Source organism: Lissotriton helveticus, chromosome 4_1 (assembly GCF_964261635.1).
Source record: "Lissotriton helveticus chromosome 4_1, aLisHel1.1, whole genome shotgun sequence".
NCBI lineage: Eukaryota > Metazoa > Chordata > Amphibia > Caudata > Salamandridae > Lissotriton > Lissotriton helveticus.
Window position 1 is genome coordinate 174,064,175 of NC_136063.1, and position 21,658 is coordinate 174,085,832.

Here is a 21,658-nt window from a genome sequence, read left to right on the forward strand (position 1 = left end):
CTGTCTGTCTGTCTGTCTTTCCTTTGCTGCAGTGTACCTTCACAATTCCTACATTTTGGTGAATCTTTGAACAGATTCCAGTAGTTTTGAGTTTATTCAAATCGATTGGCCCAGGGTTATGGACAAATAAACATTTGCAGATTATATATCTCTGTGCCAAAAATAGTAACATTTTCCTGCCAGGCATGACAAAAAGGCTGTTAAGTTGAGCAACTTGACCATTCCGCTTAGAGGGGTGGTGGCAATTCTGAGTGGCATAACACAAAATGATGATGCCCCTTGCAGAATGTGATGATCGAGACCTTCCAGTATTCCTATATCTCACATATACTGGTATGCTTTATGGGACCCTTCCTAAAAATGTGATGCAAAGGGCCCTGTGGTCCTCGGAGTGCTGATGTCTCAATAGCTGGGAAAGACGTTCAAGCAGTGGTATGGTTAACGAAAATGCCTGAACAAAAGGATTGAGTCCACAAAAAACATCACAGAGTAAGTACGCGATCTACAACATATGCGAGAAGAAATCTTTATTCATTTGAATTTTGTCCAGATGTAAATAGGATGAAATGAAATCTCGAGCTATATCAAAGCATATATTAATATAATTTGTAATGGAAATGATCTAATAGGTACACATATGTAATTCTTTGCAACCACACATACAAGGGAGCCAAGAATGCAGCAATTGACTACAGTTCAATTATCCAATGTAACTTTTTACATTAAAACGATGAACCTGCAGGATCCTGTGTAGTTTGTGCAATTGAGCCTCTTCTAAGGTACCTTGTTTAGGCCCTATTGGTGTTACTAAAATGGGGGTATAAGAATATTGCACTTTTTTTGGCAACAATGTCAGTTTAAAGAATTGCTTGAATTGCACTTTCACCAAGCTAGAGATACTAGCGAGCTCAGTTAGGGTATATACACAGATAAAACATGTCAAAAGTGGGTAAAAATTCAGTTTTTAAGACTAATTTCTAATTTGTGTGCCCGTGTGTACATCAGATTCAAAACTCGGAAAACCTGCAACAAAAATGTTAATTGCACTGGGAAATTTTTGCTCAATCTCTAAATGACCTCTAGAAGTTATTTGAGTATGATTTGCCCAGGGGTCAAGTGGTATGGAAGAAGCAGAGAAAGTATTTAATTTCTGCTTCTATACCTCTCACTTAAGCAGTAGACCAGGGTTTCTCATGATAGGCCCTCAAAGAAACCCCGCTGTTTAATTCGACTCAGAATAAACAAGGCTAACATAGCATGATTCAGTGGAACCATTTCCCAGCAATCAGTGCTGCGCTGATTCTTCCTTCACTTACCCCCTCTGACCTCACCCTTTATCTGTCCCCTGTGTATCACAATGGCCTTCGCTGGTGCAACACAGAGCCTTGCACCTTTTTAATGCACTGCAGGGCATAAAGGGTATTCCTCTGCCCCCAATATTTATATATTCTTTATTTTCGGACAGCACAGCTGATACACAGGAAGAGGCAGGCCTTGTCCACCATTCTCAAGCTCTGCTTTCTGAAAATAAAGCTCTAACTCAAAGAAATATGGGATTAAATGCAGTGCTTAGTTTGTGTCGGTGGTTTCCGGTGCTCAGCACCAGCACTTAATTGTCAGAACCGGCTCTGGTGATAGTCCACCACATGGTGGTGCTGTCTTTTTAATTCCGAGATGAGCACAACAATCGTGTCTATTAAATCAATATTATTGAAATTATTAATATTAGACTTTCATGACATTCTTGTAGCTTTTTGTGGCCTGAAATAGTCTGAATTGTAACAATTGTGGAAGTGCGATGGTTAGGAGTTATGTTGGTGCTGTCCTTTGCAGCGCTGGCAGGGTATGGGTGGTACAGGCCATGGCGACCTTCTGAGAAGGACCCCAACATTTCTTTATTTTTACAAATGAAGCACTAGTTAAATGAACCCACTTTACGCACTACAGACACATAAAACATGCGCTCGGCTCTGCGCCAGTACAGCCCATCATGATACAGCCCAGGTTCTTCTTTCGTCAGACATTACAGCGCCAGCTTCAACATGGCACCGATGACCGCTACCGAGGCAGCCTGTGCCAAAAAGCTGATTTTGGAGCTGGAAGCGCTGGAGGTGAAGCCAAAGATGGTGTTGTCGTTGCCGATGCTGTAGGTGTTGCACAGGTCTGAGGCGCAGCAGCCTTCAGTGGTGTTTGCAACAAGCAAATTCTGATTGCCGTTAACGCACGAGGAAGCGCAGCGTTTCGTCATCAGCTTGAAGGACACGATGTTAGCTGAAACAGAAGAGAATGTGACATCAGAACTTGTAGACAAAGGGTCAGAGATTTTCACCATTTCTGAAGTGTTTTTAAATAAAATGCCCCGTTACTGTAATCTAGGGTTATGCTGCACAAATACCGCCTCCTACACGTGAGGAATATATGCTGAAGCAATACTGTGGAAAATTAGTACGGTTTGGTAAACATTATCTGCGCCATCTTGCCTTTTCCCCTGATGCCACACTTTTTGTCGTGCGCACCCGCCATTTTAGGTGCCTCGATCAGAGCCACCCTCTGCACGCCACTGGCCCCCAGCATAGCCCTTCGCCCTCCCAAAGCCCGCACGCTGACAACCCCCCCCTCGTACATGCCTTGGGTCATAAACCCCTCTTCAGCGCAGCTCTGCCTCAGAACCCCATCCTGTTCCCAGCGCGACACCTCCCTTCATTCCTTTCATGGTCCCAGGCCCTTTGATACAAACCCCCTTTCCTGTGTGCCCGTTTGTCTTCCTCGTTCCCAGGCCGCCACCTAGCTCTGCGGATACCGTTTATTGCCCCCCCGTACAGTAGGAAGCTTCCCTCATTAAAGGACCCTCGAGTTGATCAAAGCCCCCACCCTATGAGATCCGATCAAACCTCCCACAGTCCGCGAATCGGCGGAATGTCCAGCTGCGCGATAATCATCACCTGTTGTGACCGGGGTGGGGACTTCAACTGTAAATGTGTGTGGGAACGGGCCTGAAGGGGAGATTCAGAGGATGTCCTTTCATACTTCAAAGCATTTCAAGAATGTGTTACCTGCAATAAAGATCATGAAAATGTGTATAAGAGGCCAGGCCTCAGAGATGCGGTTAGAGCACCTCGTGACGATACCTGCTGTCCGAACTGATGTGTTCTCCTCCGGAGAGAATAAACCTTGTTTCCTGCCTTCCAGTCTCCAGCGCCTGCCTCTTCATTGATTAATATTTTGTGGGTTAAAGAGGCGATACCGCCGGGCAAATATTGATTGTCCTTGACCTAGTTTTTACAATTGGCGTCCCAAGCGTGGGGCCCATCAGCGACACGTGGATCCAGTGGGAGAGGTCCTGACGACAGAGTGAACGACTGCAATGATCGGGAGAGCTCTTGCCCAATAGACCCTCGTCTGGCAGCCGATCACCTGAACTTCACTGGTTCCGAACAGACCTCTCTCGAGTGATCTACGGTCCTGACTGGGAACCATCAGGAGTGCCGCGAGGAATACGAGGAAAAGAGGACGATCGGGCGCTGGATTCGGAAGATAAGAAACTGTCCATACGGTCCGGGTAAGGTCGTGTAGACACGACGAATTGCGAAATGATTGTTTAATTGTTCAGAAAATACTAGTATTACTCTTTGTTGACCTATTTGGAGATTCACTGTCTGCAAACGGAGAAACAGTAGGCTCTTTCTCCTTGCAAACAGTGAAGGATAGGTAACGCAGCCAGCGTGCCTATCTTTCTCCCCCACTGATTGATTATTTATTCACGGATTATTTTCGGGAGATTTCCCTCTCCCACACTGATTAATTGTTTTTAACCCCGAACTACTGTTCGCGGATTGTTTCCTGGAGATTCTCTGTCTGCAAACAGGAAAGAACAGGTTCCCCTTTGCAGATAGTGAAAGGGTAGAGGACGCAGACCTTTTGCGGGCCTCCTTATTCTCCCCACTGGTTGTTTATTGATTATTTGATATTGGTTCATGAGGTATTCACTGCCTGCAAACAACGTAGAATAGAAATATTCTGTCTAGTCTTTGCACGCAGTGATAAGATAGGCAGTGCTGACTTTCCTTGTTGTGAGCCGTCATGTCTGTCTTCTCCCCACTGGTTGGTAGTTGGTTCAGCCCGGACCGTTTATTAGAGGTGGACCATCTAGCTCCGCTGGAAGGCACCCCTAATAAAGACATGTTCACAAAATATGGATTAGTTACCATAGCTTATAGTAAGCTGTGGCACAGGTATACCAAAGAAAATCAAGAGAAACAGTGGCCACTGATAGGATCCTTCGATCTTGATAAAATAGAAACGTTAGAAATAGCCCTTTGTAGTAATAAGACAACGCCTATTATGCTCGACAGCCTCGGTATGTGGCGCAAAGAAGCAATGCAACGAAAGAAAAGAGACGAGGACAGAGTAGGTAAAGGAATATATCGACAGGACAACCCCAGGACACAACGACCCGAGATTAATCCCCCGACACTACGCACAGGACGACCAGACTTAGGGCAAAACCAATGTGCTTTTTGTAAATGTTCCGGGCACTGGAAAGCCCAATGCCCGACTCTACTGAACGAGGGTAGGAACAGAGGACCGACAGGAATAACAGGCCGGCAGAAAGGGAAAAGGCGCGAGAAAAAGATGAATCAGACTGACATGGACAGGCCAGATAGAACCACCACGTTTCATTATGCCCGATGGCACAGATTTCGCCAGACCGATTTCAGCGACATGTTCGAGTCCTCATAGATCGAACAACGCTAAGACAAGAAACCCAGTCTAGCTCTAAGTTACCCGGTGACAAACCCCGTACTACCGCTACTGTTCCCTAGCACAAAAAAGGCCACCCTTTTTCGGATAACTTACAGAAACAATACACAGAGTAGTCTCGGACAGATTAGTATACATTCCATTAATGAACTCAAACTTCGAGTACAATGGGACTGATTACTCTCTGTTGCTCCCCCACTCTGTGAAAGAAAGCAATTACAGGCCTGCATAGACAACCCCCCATTACCCAGACATGCCTGTCCAAACAAAAATACCTACCCCCACTCTGGCAGTTCCCGAAATGCAGCAGGTCACCGGTCACGCCCATCCGGAAGGTGAAACACACAGCACGTGTGGGGCGGGGCCTGCTGACAACCATCGATCGAATCGCCAGTGGGATGTCCGGGAGGCACCACGGGCCCGGCATGAAATGGCTGTCCCATCCTCTTCTTCATGGGGTGGGCTGGGAGGGAGAGGCGACGCGGACGGGCCTCTCCCACCTCCTCGGATAGGAGGTTCCCCAGCCCCAGTCCGGCCATCACAAATATCTCCGCTGAAATTGGTCCAGGTTGGGCTGGGAGGGAGAGGCGACGTGGACGGGCCTCCCCCACCTCCCTGGATAGGAGGTTTCCCAGCCCCCGGCCCGGCACCGAAATCCTCCAGCCAGGCGGCGCCCATACTTGCGCAGCACCGAACATACAACAGCGGCGCCCATACTTGCGCAGCACCGAACATACAACAGCGGCGCCCATACTTGCGCAGCACCGAACATGCAACGGCTGCGCCCATATTTGCGCAGCACAGAACCTGCAACGGCGGCGGCCATACTTCCGCAGCACAGGACATGCGCCGCAGGTGGCCATACTTCCGCAGCACTGGACATGGGACTTGTGGAGCACGGGATGTGGAGCGGCCATCATGCATGCCCATGAAAGAGGGCAGCGTGGAGTGCACCGGGAGAGGGAGACGGCGCGAACGAGTCTCTCTCGCCCCCCCCAGGTGGGGGCGCCACAGCTGCACCCTAGCCGAATGTCCTGCTCCTACGGCACGGTGTTCCGTTCTTTTCACCCCAAAAGGTCTCTTCCACTCTTGCAGACTCGACGAAGGGCGGCTGCTGCAGGGCCTCAAAATGGCGTCTGGGCCCCCTGGAAGGCGGGTCTAGGCCGCTGGAGTAACTTTGACCAGCAATGTAACTCGGACGCTTGCCCACCGGGGCACGAGCCCCCACCTCCGACAGCATCCCCACAGCCTTGAAGATTCTACAAAAAGTCCCGGGAGCCCTCGGCCCCTGCCGGCTTCCGGTGAGGAACAACTGCCTTGATCGCTAACGAAATAAGCATGACATAGCCACTCCTTCTGTTAGCACAAGTCTTTCTGAACTGCCGAAAGGGACTCTGGTCCAACTGCCGGTTGTGGAAAACATTTTTCCTGATGCTACTTCCGGACTAACCCGGCCTCGCCCAAAATGGCACCGGTATCAATAGGAACTTACGAACACCTCGTGGTGTTTTTAGCTAAAAAGACTCGATGTTCCGAGATATGTATATGATCCTTTGTACACTTGACGAAAAAGAGGGAGGGTTCACTCGACGAACATGTAAAAGGACCCCGTGAAAAATGTTGTTTTCAATGTACGATTTATTATGATATTACTGTAACTAATACGTAACCTCGCTTATGACACACGCCCATGGTATACATATAGGAAATTTGATTGCAACTAGCCCGACTGTGCTTCCAATTATGAAATGAATGCCCCTTGATCCCTCAACTATTGATAGACGTTTTTAGTTCCCTGCAAATGAATGAATAAACCTTTTTTTACATGTTTTAATGCTACGAAATGGCCCCCCTACTGTACGCACTTTAGCCATTGCCGTGTCCGGCCAAATACGATTGCACTGTCATATCTACATGCTGAACGATTGTGCAAATAAAGGTTTTCCAAACTATGAAACAGGTATTGCATGCTTTTTAAATGTGGGATCAGCGGGAGAGTTTTTCTGTGCACCCTGCTTTGTTCTCTTTTTAAGGTTATTAGAAGATGGTTGCTCAGCCCCAGATGGAGGATCGAATCTAAGACACGATACTCTGCCTCCAAGTATGCGACTGGCTCAGGAACTAACGCATGGAGAAGGACCTCGACTTCTGAGGACGGGTAAAGTGAAGCGGTGTAAATAATAGAATGTTATAAAGGTACTGCTCTCAAAGGTACTAGGGAACAGAGTTGACCGAAGAACTGATATGCCTTAGAACATCACAGCGTTGAAAAAGATTTAAGGACCCCGATGGCTAGATACACCTACCAACTAGATACCTCGCACTAAGTACTTCTGATTTTTTTAACGTTTCCCTACATACGGCCTATAAGGACACACTGCCCCCCCCCTGGCTTCAGAAACCAAGACCCCAGGGATTCTATCCCGAGGAGATAAGACGAGTATGAGGTAAGTAAAGGACTTTCATACCCATGCATTTGATATGCTCGAATGTTGTCCCCCTCCCTTCCCCTCTTTTCCTCCCTCTACAGGTTACACCGGAAATCACGACCAAGGTATGGTGAAGATCTGAAGCCTCGCCATGTCTGATACATGAAGCGGACTAACGCTGCAAGGTGGCACCTAAGCACACCCACAAACTGCTCTTGTAACGAAAGAGCCAATAAGTTGTATGATATGATGAAACACGGTCACCCCTAATCCGTGTTGCGTGAATGGGCACGTGTCACGTATGTCTGAAACACGGTCACCCCTAATCCGTGTTGCGTGAATGAGGCACGTGTCACGTATGTCTGAAACTATGAGAAAATGTTTTTGTGCGACTGAGGCGCTGACTTGACTGGTCGAAGGACCGTGAGTGCGAGAAGTGCGATACAATGGTGTCTTTTACTCAATGCATGTCCCCTGTACCCGGCCTAATGCTCGTCCGTCCCAAACTGCATGCTTTCGAAATTCTAACACAGACCCGTAATGTCTTATGTTGTGTAAAGCGCTGAATAGCCTATCTTAATACACTGCCACCCCCAATGTCGCACGTGTACTATTTAGCCTATTGTTACACATCTCTCTCTCTCTCTCTCTTTTTCTCTCTCTCTCTCTCTCTCTCTCTCTCTCTCTCTCTCTCTCTCTCTCTCTCTCTCTTCACACTCCCGCTCTTCCGAACGACTAGCACCTAATTGGCAAACCGCTACCCCTGGTGCATCACCCAATTGGCTCCAAATACCGCAAGTATTTGCTCAAAACTTGTCTTAAACAAAGTCACCCTAATGCCGCGTCACTACCTCTCCTTTCTGCTAAAAATTTTGATGAAACCTAGAATTGGCCAAATGGGAAAGGACAGGTAAGACGACTGAGGTTCCCTAATCTGACCCGTAATAAGGGAACTACATGTCAGTGGCTTCTATGATAAAAAAATAAAATGCCTCAGATAACGCGACCTTCCCCGTCCCGAATTGTCGCAATATCCAAACAGTAAATGTGATCGAAACATCCCCATCTTCCCAGAACGCCCCCAGTTTTGTATCAGCTGCCCCGGACGAGAGTTTTTAAAAATGTCCCTCACCACAGTTTGCTATGTCCCTAGTTGTTTTCCATACGATCCCGGTTTTTAATGAAGTAGTCAGGTTGTAAGAGGCTATGTAGGAACTAGAATGATGTTTGCAAAGTTAAGATTAGACTGAAACGAAGAAAATTGTTGCAATGAACCCTGTCGAAAGTAAAATGTTTAGCTGAAAGGTAGGATGCATTGATAGAATGGAAAATTGTTTTAGCCTATGTTCGTCCCTCAGAAAGATACCTATCAGACCATGGTGATAGCACGTTGCACTTTTTCGTAAAATATAAAGCCCTGGAGGACGGTATAGCTTTGTAAGGCTCGTACTAGGAAGGTGGGTCTCTGTCAGAAGAACTGACGTAACTGTAATACACAAAATGCGATGAATAGGTACCAGATCTCGTACCACGACAATGAATGTAACACCAACAAACACCAAAGAAATAGTTACGCAGGAAAGTTATGGGAAATCCAACAAGCCCATCATCAATTATTTATATGTTGGTTGTGAACCCCAATGTAACGGATGTTTCTCATTTGCTGGGAGAGAAATAGACTTATGTGATTACCTTCCTCTGCCAATTCTCTAAAGACGTGGGAGCACGCGGCCTGACTACAGATCGTGGAACATCGGCGACATTGGCCAAGGCGAGACCACGACAGAAAGGAGTTGCAGGACGAGACACTGTTTCCGACAAAATGAGAGGAAAGGGCTGACCTGATGCCCCTGCTCGATGTTCAACGTGTGCCGAAAAGTCCCCGCTCTCTGAATTCGGTCATGAGCCCGCCTACCTAAAATTTTCCGTCCCCCTGGTCTGTTCCCGATCTGGCCCTGCTCCATCCCCCTTTTTCTCCGACCTACCCTATGGACTACTTACACACACACTTCTTCCACCTGAACTTTTTGACAATCGACTCAAAAGGACACAGGGCGAAAAGGACCTTTTTGACCAGGAAAGCGAGGAAAAGGTCATGCCCTGCAACGCGGAGCCTAGAATAGAGCTGGACTCATAGCTCCACCGCCGGTGCTCCACCGTGCCAACAGAAGACGACAAAGAACGCTGAGAACTCACTAATAATGGTCCATGACAATGGGACCTCCCCTTCGAACAATGACACCCCTGATTATTGTTTTTACTACGTCTCATTTCTCTCCCAGCCACCGTTGTATTGATTATGCTCCAACCAAATATGAACAGAACTTACATATGTAATAACCTACCAGTTCACATTCCGAATGACTATAAGTATCTATGAAATGTACTCAATGCTCTCACTACAGAACCGTTTTTTGTCTGATATTGCATCACTATGACTTTCCTGCAAACGAGTTTATCGATAGACCCGCCTCCTAAGACGAAAGATTTTAAATGTAATGTTTATAGCTCCTTCACCTGGGTTCCTACTTCTTTACTTATGACCGCCACAGTAGATATGGATAGGAAATAGGCCAGCAAGATGTCTTGGATATGTTAAAGGGAGGACTGTGGAAAATTAGTACGGTTTGGTAAACATTATCTGCGCCATCTTGCCTTTTCCCCTGATGCCACACTTTTTGTCGTGCGCACCCGCCATTTTAGGTGCCTCGATCAGAGCCACCCTCTGCACGCCACTGGCCCCCAGCATAGCCCTTCGCCCTCCCAAAGCCCGCACGCTGACAACCCCCCCTCGCACATGCCTTGGGTCATAAACCCCTCTTCAGCGCAGCTCTGCCTCAGAACCCCATCCTGTTCCCAGCGCGACACCTCCCTTCATTCCTTTCATGGTCCCAGGCCCTTTGATACAAACCCCCTATCCTGTGTGCCCGTTTGTCTTCCTCGTTCCCAGGCCGCCACCTAGCTCTGCGGATACCGTTTATTGCCCCCCCGTACAGTAGGAAGCTTCCCTCATTAAAGGACCCTCGAGTTGATCAAAGCCCCCACCCTATGAGATCCGATCAAACCTCCCACAGTCCGCGAATCGGCGGAATGTCCAGCTGCGCGATAATCATCACCTGTTGTGACCGGGGTGGGGACTTCAACTGTAAATGTGTGTGGGAACGGGCCTGAAGGGGAGATTCAGAGGATGTCCTTTCATACTTCAAAGCATTTCAAGAATGTGTTACCTGCAATAAAGATCATGAAAATGTGTATAAGAGGCCAGGCCTCAGAGATGCGGTTAGAGCACCTCGTGACGATACCTGCTGTCCGAACTGATGTGTTCTCCTCCGGAGAGAATAAACCTTGTTTCCTGCCTTCCAGTCTCCAGCGCCTGCCTCTTCATTGATTAATATTTTGTGGGTTAAAGAGGCGATACCGCCGGGCAAATATTGATTGTCCTTGACCTAGTTTTTACAATGCTTGATGACTTTTTGGAAATGTTGCTGCCTATTTCGAAGCACAGGGATGCGACATATTTACAACAATATGCTGCATATCTGTGCTTCCCCCTGCGCTGGCGTACAAACTGCTGCCATGCGCCGGCGCAGGCACCCTTGCACCATGGTGCAAGGATGCCTGCGTCGTGGGGAGATTGTTTTTGTGCAGGAAGGGGCCCCTTCCTGCAGAAAAACAATGAATTGAGGTAATTTCCTCTTTCAATGTGTGCTGTAGAATGCAGCACCCATTCAAAGAGGAAAACAACGCGGAGAAATTAACATTTCTCCTCATTCCACCTCGCTACGCCACCCCGTAGCATTCTGACTCATTTCCAGATTTATGATTACTCGTAAATCTGGACATGCATCAGTGGACATGGGTGTTGCGTAGGAACACCCACAGCAACACCCACATCACCCACCTAACAAGCAAAGTGTTGCATGAACATGGGTGATATTTACAAGCACAGGTTAAGTCACGCTGAGTGACTCTACCTGGTCTTGTGAATATCACTCAGCAGGCTGCGCCACCGGTTGCATCACGCAACGTGACGCACCGGCGGCGCAAGGGGCTTGTAAATCTGTCTCATGGTTTTGCCAGAAGGCCGCATTGGGTCTAAACTAGAACTGACTTTGTTACAATTCTTTCAAAATCAGATTGTAAAAAACGTAAGATGTGGTTGAACCTTTATACTAAACATATCAGCCGATGCTAAAAGAACCAATCATGAGATGATGGTGTTGAGAAACACTCACCCACGCCTTCAAACAAAGCACTACATTATTTCCCTCTACCTTACTGCATATGCTCCTCCAAGGGCATTGTACAAGAGAGCTTCACTTTAAAGAAAAATAGGGAAAAGCCAACATTGTCATGGGACCTGGACTCTAGAATTATCTCAGTCCTTCTTTATAAACAAAATCAAACAAGCCATTGACCCTTCAAAAACAAATGAAACACACCTACTTAACCCCTTCCGCGCTAATGACAAAGCCAGCTCGTCATGGGCGTTACCTGCGCTACGCGGATGACGAGCTGGCTTTGTCATGATACGCGCGATTTTCAAATTTCAGCGCACAGCGGGAAAACCCGCTAGCGCGCATGCGGTTAAGGAGACCTTTGGATCCCTGAAAAATCAGATTGAATGAATGTATGAATACTTTTATTGTGTGATTACTTAAAACCATTACAATATACAAATTAAAAAGATATAGCGGAAGGTGGTGGTCAGTTTAATGTAAAAATTAGAAGTCTAGCCAGACTTTAAAATCATGCTGGAAAAAGGATATGTAAACGTCCGGAACTGACATTATGATTAAACAATGAAAGAATAAAAATCAATTATGTCCATTAGTAGGAATGGATACTCTTGGAAAGGTTAGTCCTCGAGGGTTGCTGGTCCTTGTGTCGTCGGACTCAACAGGCTGTTAGTCGATCTCTGCCTGAACAATATTGTCTTTCAGAAGTGTGCACGTTTGGTATATAAATTTGCCAAAATTGGCCATATTTTTCACTGTGGCCCGGGTGTTGAGCTGGTAAACGGCATCCTTTGCTGTGCAAGTGCCCAGTTGAAGAAGTATAGGTCTGAGGTGAATTTAGCGGGCTTGTCACAAAGCCAGGCGGCAAAACAATATCGGGCAGATTCACAAGCCCCTTGCATCACTTTTGTGCCGCTGTTGCGTCACTTTTGTGATGCAGCGGTGGCGTAAAAGTTGTGGCCCATTTACAATGTGATGCATATAGGGAGATGCGTCACGTTGTAAAGCCCTGCGTGACATTATAGCTGCGTCAGGTATAATGTATGCAGGGTAGGCGTTTCCACGCAGGAAAGCCTCGTAAAAGTGACGCAGTGAAACTACAAGATTTCACTGCGTGACTTTTAGGACGCCACTGCGTCAAAACCTTATGCCTGCTTGAAGCAGGCTTAAGGTGTGAGGCAGTGTATTGAGAATAGGCCGCAACACGCATTGCTGGAGTTGGGTTGTGCTTGCGACACAACTCCAGCAATGCGTGACTTTTCAATTAACAGATGCGTCAGAATTTCTGACGCATCTGTCAATCCTTGCGCCATGGTGCACCGTATTGTAAATACGGCACATCCATGGTGATGCGAGGGTTTTGCATGGTGGCGCAGGGAAAGTGATGCATCTCTACATATGCGTCACTTTCTTGTAAATCTGCCCCTAAGTGTGCCAAGGGCTCGCTTTATATTTGCATAAGCGACACTCTGTGATGTCTGATTCCAGGTTGTATGAAGTTATTTTAAGGGAAGCGGATGCAGTCTTGCAGCTAAGATCCGATTTAGTGCTTGTCTCCCCACGGCCTGCATGAGGATTAGGGGTTTTTCATATTTGTGGAAGACATAAAGGATCGTGAAAGTTCCTGACTGCAAGGGATTCGATGTCTGAAGTACGAGAACGGAAACACAATTGCTTTTTATTGATAATTTGATGGTTGCGAAGTCAATTATGCTTGTATCCCAATTCTCGGTAGCTAGTTGCAGCTGTTCCTTTGATGTTGAAAATTTGACGGACCAGGGATTGTATGATTTTACAAAGATGAATTTTATGTGAGCTTTCATGGAGTTGTCAAGGTCCCCAGTTGCCAAGTAGAAATATTTTGCTAAGGCCGCCAACCCTTCTAATTTTTGTTGAATGATGTCAAATTCGAGACGGACCAAGGTGTTTCTTGTGCAAATGGGCAGACCAAATATTTTTGGGGACTCTGCGTAAGGTATTTTTTCCAGACCTTCTGCAAGCATTCCTGGGAATTTCTGCTGCGCATAGTTGAGGGACAGTAATAGATTGGCCCTTCGTACCCTTCTAATTGCCTTAGTTGTTGGACTATCTAAGGTAGCAAATAACTTGCAAAGGGCATGTGTGACTATCTTTCCTTTCAACCACATTATATGTAGATGAAGCGAGGGGCGGCCAGTCTCATTTAGCCAAGCGCCAAGATAATTGTAGCTTTATATACAGTGCAAGGTCAGGGTACCCAGGTGCCACTTAGTGAGCTTTTTCTTTGGGTGCCTGCCGAAGATTACAATTTTAGACATGGTCCTGGATCAGTATTGAAATATCGAGGGACAAAATATCAAATTATCAAAATATCGACGCCAAAATATCGAGGGACAGAATATAGGGTGCCTATCTACAAACAGGTAAGTACTAAAATATCGATTCCAAAATATAGAATATTAGTTAACTAAAATATCGAATTTTTTAAATGTATTAAAAATACTAGAAATGTAATTAAATAATGAACATAATTAAATAAAACATAATTAAAATAATGTAAAAAAGCTTAAAATGTAAAAATAATAAATGAAATGTAAAAAAATAATTAATATAAATGTACATATTAATATTATAACATCATTATTAATCTTAATTATAAAATATTTAGAACATTGATAAAAATATATTGACATAAATATATTAATAAACATATATCAATATAAAAATAAATAAAATATAATAATTAAATTAATTAAAATAAAAAAGTTGTGGTAATTAATAATGAGTGCAACAGTAGGGAAAAATTTGGATACCGTAGGGGCAAAAATTACTATTCCCACTCCAGAGAGTGCAACAGTAGGGAAAGCTTTCGATAGCTTAGGGGTAAAAATTACTATTCCCACTCCAAACAGTGATACAGTAGGGAAAGCGTTGGATAGCGGGGGGTAAAAATTACTATTCCCACTCCAGAGAGTGCAGCAGTAGGGAACATTTTGGATAGCGTAGGTGTAAAAATTACAATTCCCACTCCAGAGAGTGCAACAGTAGGGAAAGAAGTCATTTAATATTAAAATAAGATTACATTAATTATCAATACCAATAAAAAATTCATTAAAAATAATGACCAATTAATACCATTTAATTACCAATTAAAACAATTACTACCAATTAATAAATAATTTACCAATAAATAATTAATTATCAATTAATTATCAATACATATAAATAAAAATAAATATTAACTTTATTACAATTAAATTACTTCCCACCCAATTCCCCTATAATCCCACAACCCGCTCCTAATATTAAAAACTACAATTAACAAAATTATCAACTAATCAATTATTAAAAATGATTTACCTATTTATAAAAATTAATTACCAAATACTAAACATTAATTACCAACTAATAATTAATTTTCAATTCATTAATTATCAATATATATAAATAACATGTAATATTTAATTTACTATAATTAAATTACTTCCCATCCTATTTCCCTATAAACCCACAACGCGCTCCTAATAATACAAAATACAAATAATAGAATGATCAATTAATCAATTAATAACAGTTAATTACCAATTTATAACATTTAATTACCAATTAATAATTATTTATCAATCAATTAATTATCAATACACATAAATTAAAATTAATATTTAATTTAATATAATTAAATTACTTCCCACCCTATTCCCCTATAAACCCACAACCCACTACGAAATTAAATTACGCAAAAATTTAATTACATAACATTCATTACTTAAAAAAATTAACGATACATTAGAAAAATAATTCATAATTTCAAAACATATACTACCATACATAACACTAAAAAAAAAATCGATATTGTGGGAATCTATATTATAAAATTCGATATTGTGGGAATCTATATTATAAAATTCGATATTGTGGAGTTCGATATTTCCTACCCCAATTTCGATATTCTGTCCTATCTATATTTTAATAATTCTATATTCTGTCTATTCTATATTTTTAATTCGATATTCTGTCCATTCGATATTTTGGAATCGATATTTAGGTGTTCACCATGCTCACCTTAGCTGCCAGCTCGCTCTTGGGGTTATATTCAGACAGGGCGTTGAGGGCTTTTTGGAGGCTTATTTTCGTGTGTACAAGAAGTACAAGATCATTGGCATACTGCAGCAGGTGAATTTTTTTGTATCCAATTTTTGGAGTAGCAAGGGAGGCCCCATGCGGTGCCGGGCCCTAGTTGGCGGTGTGAACATTTAATAGTAGCAGTGCCAGGACACAGCGCAGCTTTAGCCCCAATCTGTGGCAATTTCTTTTCGTGGTGGACTCCCTGGAGAGTTTAATCCTTACCCAGGTTCTTGAATACAGAGATCTAATTACTCGCAGTAGTTTCGGGCAGATGTTCCACCCCACCAGTTTCAGCCAAAGGATGTGACAGACTACCCCATCAAAGGCTGCTGAGTGGTCGATGAAGCAGGCAAAAACAGGGGAGAGCGACGAGCTACTGTTTGTTGGGTTAGGTATGACAGGACTGTAATGTTATCAACAGTTGAGCCCCCTGGTCTAAACCCTGTATGATAGAATGGCAGAAGCCCTTCTGTTTGACCCCAGTCCGCTAATTCCTGCAGTAGTGTACTAGCATAGACCTTTCCCTCGATGTCCAACAGGGTGATCATTCGGTAGTCCTTTGCGTCAGTATTTGCATCTTTTTAAAAAATTGTTTGCAGCAGTGAGCTCCTCCAAGAATCTAGACCGTCCTACAGAAGACTGCATTCCGCGTACAGCATTGAAAGGTTTGAAGAACAGAAATTTATATCCTGCCCGAAGAGGGAGCTGGGCAGGTCATTGGGCCTGGGACTCAATTTTTCTGGATCATTTTTAAGATGGTACGTACTACTGCCATGCTTGTAACTCTGGGTTCCACAGGGGGTCGAGATAGAAACATGTCTATTTGTGAAGATAGATTTCTGATCGGTGGTGTATAGTGACTTCATGCACACTACCCAGATCTCCACTGAGACAGAGTTCCCTCTGTTGTAGAATCCATGGATTAGATTATTGAGGTATTGCCAAAATTGTTGAGTCTTGCTCAGTGCCAGCAATTAGAAGATCACTATCCATTTTGCCTCCGTGGCTTCCCGTTTTAATTTCCAGACAAGATGCGTGTGTTGGCTGCTGATTTCAGCTGCTTTTTGGAGGCTTCGGATCAATAGTTGTCTGGTTATTATAGGTGGGAGTGTGAACTAAGTTGTACGTCTGAAGGAAGATGTTGAGCCGCTGGGTGCTCTCAGTGGCACTGCCGTCGGAATCCCATTCCCCCAGCTGGTGCATATTAAAGTCCCCAAGGATAATAATTTCCAAGGATGCATGTTCTGTTATCAGGATTCCGATCTGCTTGATCAGCCGGGTAAGTTTATCATTGGGTCCTTAGCAGTGGGGATTATAGTATATATTGATTAATAATATAAGTAGTGGTCGTTCCACAGACTTGAGCCCTTTCAGGATGCTGGCTACAACCATTTCGGAGGCGTTTTTTATTTCTGTAAAGCACAACTTTAGGGAGTGCTTGATGTATATGGAAATGTCCCCAGAAGGCCTCACAAATAGATTGGTTTTGATTGCTAGTTTAAAGAATTCACCTTAGCCTGTTAAGGGATGGGTGTGGTTGCCCACATTTCTTGAACGCAGATGAGATTCACCCCTTTGAGCAGGGCCGGCTTTAGGCATGTGCAAGCTGTGCACCTGCACAGGGCCACCAAACCCCAGGGGCCACCACGCCAATATATATCCTTAATATATTAATACTCTGAGGATGGATACATATTTGCGTGGTGGCCCCTGGCAGGGATTTGGCGGCCTCCGGCTCTGTTCCACTTCTAAACACCCTGACCCCCTCTCCTCTTTACTGGCCTGCGCGCTCTGCCCCGCCCGGACCCCCTCTTCCGGGACCCCTACCTACGCTCCCTGCCCAGGGCCACCATGAGCCTAGAGCCGGCCCTGCTTTGAGGACCGTGGTCGCCGTTGAACTTTGCAAGACCTTATTCTTGCCTGTGACGTAGCATGTCATGATGTTTAGAATTTGATGACTTCTTGCCGTGCTGCTGTGGTGGAGGGGATTGTTGCTAGGAACAGGCCTGAATTTTATCGTCCAATTTAGCTGCGACCTAGTCCCAATAAGCAGAGTTTGGAGAAGGTGAGGCGCAGAGGGGTGTGGAGCCTTTGATGTTGGTAGTGACATGCCTCCCACTATACTGGCCATCTACCTGAAGTTGTATCTCCATGAGTGATGGTTGTTGTCTCTGTGGAGTAGGCCCCCATGGTGGCCTCCGCATAAGTATGTGAGGTGATTGTTTCTAATGCTGGGGGGCCCGATCTGAGGCGGCCTGGGGTTTTCCATTCTTATGAAATATGGTAAAGAGAGGTGGACTCTTTCCTACTTCAGTGTTCCACTTTGGAGATTTGTTTTTGCCTGCCACATGGCTTGGTTTGTGCTAAGGAGTTTTCATTGGTTGTTGCTTTAAGTGCTTCTGTTGTTTTTTAAGGCATTTCTTCTCTCTTCGTGTACTGTTTGAGGCGCACTCGGCGAACCAATGGCCCCCAGATTATTAATCTCGGAATCCGCCGTTTGGTTGATGTATCCTGTCATTAACTCAGAGTGTGAAGGCCGGGTTGCTTTAGCTAAGACCTGCTGGTGGAGTTCCCTGGGCGAGGGATCTGTGTCCCTGCTTGCTTCTGTGAGTTCATTTATGCTGTTTTTAAGTTTTAGCTCCTCCACCAGCGCAGTAAGTACAGTTGGAAGGAATGCCAATTTGACCACTATCTCTGAGCACCAGCATTCCGGTGAGGAGGTAACGGTTCTGCTGACCGCGGCAATCTGGCAGTCTACTTTATTAGCCATGTCAGCCATTCTTAGTGCCATAACTTGGAGGGTTTCCATCTGTATTTCAGGTTTCTCTGATTGCCATGTTAAAGCATTTATGGCTGCAGATAAAGAAGTGCTGACTGACATAAGCAGTTTGTCTTGTGCAGAAGAAAGTTCAAACATTGTGTATGGTGTACAAGGCTGTGAATGGACTGAGACCATCCTTTCTTCAACAGCCCTTTCAACTGTACAGGCCAGGCAGACAGCTAAGGTCGGCCAACAAAGGGCTAGTTAAGACTTTTCGGATTAGAAAAGTACGATGGGGAGGCCGTAGCTTCATCTCTGGAGCCTCCACCGTTTGGAATACACTGCCCCTGGCTTTGAAACAGAGCACTAACCTGATGGCCTTTAGGAAAAATATTAAAACCTGGCTCTTTGGCCTTTAGAAACCGACAAACATCTTAGGGGAGATACCATATCATTTCAGCGCCAGGACACCGCTCGGTAACAGCGCGCTTTACAAATGGCATAAATAAATAAATAAATAAACAGTGATAGCTGTGCAGAGAGTTACTTAGCTCTTGCTCAGAGAGGCAGTCTAAGATGATAAATGATCCCTTGTTGTATTATTACGAGTCTGTGTCTTGATAAGGCTGTGACCTTTTGGCTTTTCTTTGTGTGCACAAGTAGTCGTGATAGGTTTTGAAATGTGTGTCGAGTGGCAGGTCAGGGGCAGTTTCATTCAATGGGCGGGGGGCTGTACCCACCATATTTCCACGCCGTCCAGTATCCGCATACCGCATTTGTTTTAAGATGCCAAGTAACACCAGTAGCAATGTTACTTACCATTTTAAAACTGAGGAAGCCTGCCCCAGTCCTTCTACCTGCCTGCCTGCTTGTGACGCACCGAGTCAGACACGGGCATCAGGCAGGACAGGCAGGCAGGTTCTTGTGAAGTTGTGACATGAATGTGTCAGATTAAAGTTTAGTGAACCGGGCTGACATGGTGCCAGCCCGCTAGTCACTGTTTTGGCACATTTGGGGGTCCCGCGCACAAATGACGCCAGGCAGCGTCATATTTCCAGGCATCCTCGGGAGCGTACAGAATAAGCCCTGTGCCTCACGAGGCTGCATTGTTTAAAGCTGCCAATGATGATCCCTCAGACCCGCCCTTTCACAAGTCCACACTGCGCAATGGCAAGTCAAGGCCCACCGGGCTATGGAATGCCAACTCAGTGGGATAATGCCAGAAATTGGAGGCAGGTCATGTGGCCCGATTCACAGAACTAACTTAAGACAAAATCCTAAACTTACTACCATTTTGGTATTCACAGATGGCCCTTACTCATTTTGGTATTCACAGATGGCCCTTACTCATTTTGGTATTCACAGAAGGCACTTACTCATTTCGGTATTCACAGAAGTTAGGAGTCCCTGAATAATGCACTTGGAAGACATCAGCCTGGCTGTTTTCTCCAGCTGCGACAGACCCATCTCACTGCTTCAAGCAGCAGCAGGATATTTTTGCCAAGCCAGGGATTTTTTTTGGGACAGATTAAAATGAATAATTTCTAGGTTACATACTGCATTACTTTGGTTCAGTTTCGAGTGGCAGATGGACTTGGAGATGAATTTCTCAGCGTTTGCCACAAATGCTTGCCAAAGTCACTTCTTGCTTTCTCAAATATGCTTGAAAATGCACTATTTGCTCACTCTTTTTTCAAACATTTCTCGGGGGAGAACCCACCCACACCCCCTTACAATTGCTATCATTTTCATTATCAAGACATTCATAAGGTGCTAATCACAAACATCTCTAAGCAGTGGCCATCTCAATGTTGCCACAATAGTGGTGAGTCCAAATTAGGTACAGCTTGAATTGTTTCTTTCAAAGCCGCAAGCTGATCCTTGATAGAAATGGGAAGATAGTTTTCCCAACTTACTCTATCTAGAGTAGTGAGCTTTCGATGAATAGATTTCCTTCACTTCAGTATAGAGTCCTGTATGTGCAGGAATCTTCAGTTTTATTTCCCGGGTATATAAAACCACTGCCATCCTTCAACCTAAATAAAAGTAAAGTTGACTGAATATTTTGTGCTCCGAACAGCAACCAGTATACCACTTACCTAGCTTTTGTTATACGTTTTTAACGGGTACACCCAGTGGCAGAGAGGAAAAAGTGCCCATGGGTAGGCGGGGCCACGGCACTCCAGCACTGTGCGGCACACCCCGGTCGATTTTGCAACTTGCGCACTAGGTTGTGATGGGTGCCCAGCTGCCCTTGACTTTATATGTAACTGTGTTACTTATGTTACTTTATGTTACTTTGGGACACAGGTAGTACCTGCTTGGCTATTGAAGTTCCTCTGTGGGCCTTCTATCAGTCTGGACAAGCAGGCTAGCTAGGAGGCTAGACTGAGTTGGCTTTTTGGTGTTCCTCTCTGGGACTTCAGTGGGCCATCTGACAGTCAAGCTGGCTGGCTAGGAGGCCGGACTGAATTGACTGCATTGAGGGGGGTTAAAACAATGGTGGTAAATGGCGCTCAATATGACCAGTCAGAGGAAGTAAGCAACTCCAAGGCTCTGACGGTCCTTGCTGCCCCCTGAAACTCACACCATCCAGCTTGGTCTCTCTGCGGTCTCAGCACCACTCCCAGACAGCACCACAAGAGCACCGGGGAGGGAGCCTGGCAGATGAAGCCACATCACCTCCTGAGCAAAGCATGGCAGGAGGGGTCCACAAGGCGGCCGATTGGAAGCAGTCGCACCAACTCACAAGCCGCACTGGCCTAATGTCGGTCACCTACATGAGACCGGACGGAGCCACAGCTCTAGCCTCCAGTGCCGCAGTCCAATGCCTGACCGCCCACACTACCCCTCACCATCACCTTGGATCCAAAAAGAAAGCAGGGTATCACACAGCGCTCCTATGGAAGTCAGCCGGGGAGAGTCTGCCGGCTATGGTCAGGGAGTCTGCAGGCTTCAGACTCACGCAGATCCGGTCCCAGCACCAGCTGCACTGCCCCTCACTCACTTCCTGCTTCCTGTGGCATGTCCACTTCCGTCCTGTTCAAAGCCACACCTTTCTAGTGCCCCATGTCCATGGAGAAAATCAGATTGGGACCACCCCACCTAAAAAAGTGTTTGACCAGCTCCAACTGTTACAGAGGACAAGCTGGACAACACACCATCAACCATTTTTATACCAGAAGGGTGATGGAGCGAGACTGAAAACAAACATTTTTGTAAACCCCTCTCTTAGTCAATTTCCCATAACCGTAAAATGTATTAATTGTGTGGTTTTAAATTAACCAACCTAGAATAGAAAGCACACACAGAAATACACGTGGGATACTAATTTGCTTGTGTTGCAAACTGTAATACATTAATTA

At 45.3% G+C, this 21,658-nt stretch overlaps 1 protein-coding gene across 1 annotated transcript in view; it reads right to left on the reverse strand.

Moving 5' to 3' along the window:
- Positions 1-512: 512 nt before the first annotated feature.
- Positions 513-21,658, reverse strand: part of LOC144828473 (prostate stem cell antigen-like) — a 106,060-nt gene continuing 84,914 nt past the window's right edge. The window contains exon 3 of the mRNA XM_078686662.1: positions 513-2,271. Within this exon, the coding sequence (XP_078542788.1) occupies positions 2,024-2,271 (248 nt within the window). The 3' untranslated portion in view covers positions 513-2,023. The remainder of the gene's footprint in view (positions 2,272-21,658) is intronic.